Source organism: Ogataea philodendri, assembly GCF_020536065.1.
Source record: "Ogataea philodendri strain CBS6075 chromosome Unknown scaffold368, whole genome shotgun sequence".
NCBI lineage: Eukaryota > Fungi > Ascomycota > Pichiomycetes > Pichiales > Pichiaceae > Ogataea > Ogataea philodendri.
In genome coordinates this window covers 1-302 of record NW_025763891.1, presented here as the reverse complement: position 1 = coordinate 302, position 302 = coordinate 1, and the positions used below count along the sequence as shown (strand labels likewise).

Here is a 302-nt window from a genome sequence, read left to right as displayed (position 1 = left end):
AATAAGAAAATTTTGAAGGTTATATCTGTAAATAAAATAATTCAAAATTTCATGTTTTCTTTCTGCGCTTGAAATTGGTATTTTTGTCCCCATTGACATCTTCAATAAGGAATTTCTTCTTTGAAGTGTTTCGACCATTCTGTTTATCTCCAATTGTCTTTTCCAAATTAGAATTTACCTTTACTTTTGAGTTAGCAGCTAATTTTGGAAATGCTATTGATGAAACACTCTCAAAATCACTACCCGAATTTGAATAAGACAGATCAAACACATCATCTAATATATCTTCATCATCCTGTTTA

At 29.1% G+C, this 302-nt stretch overlaps 1 protein-coding gene across 1 annotated transcript; it reads right to left on the bottom strand.

The window, feature by feature from the left end:
• Nucleotides 1–49: 49 nt before the first annotated feature.
• OGAPHI_002766 (uncharacterized protein) lies at nucleotides 50–302 on the bottom strand (the record flags this gene model as incomplete). Its single annotated transcript, XM_046203671.1, has 1 exon — nucleotides 50–302. A coding segment is annotated over one exon (253 nt), but the record flags the coding sequence as incomplete, so codon positions are not given.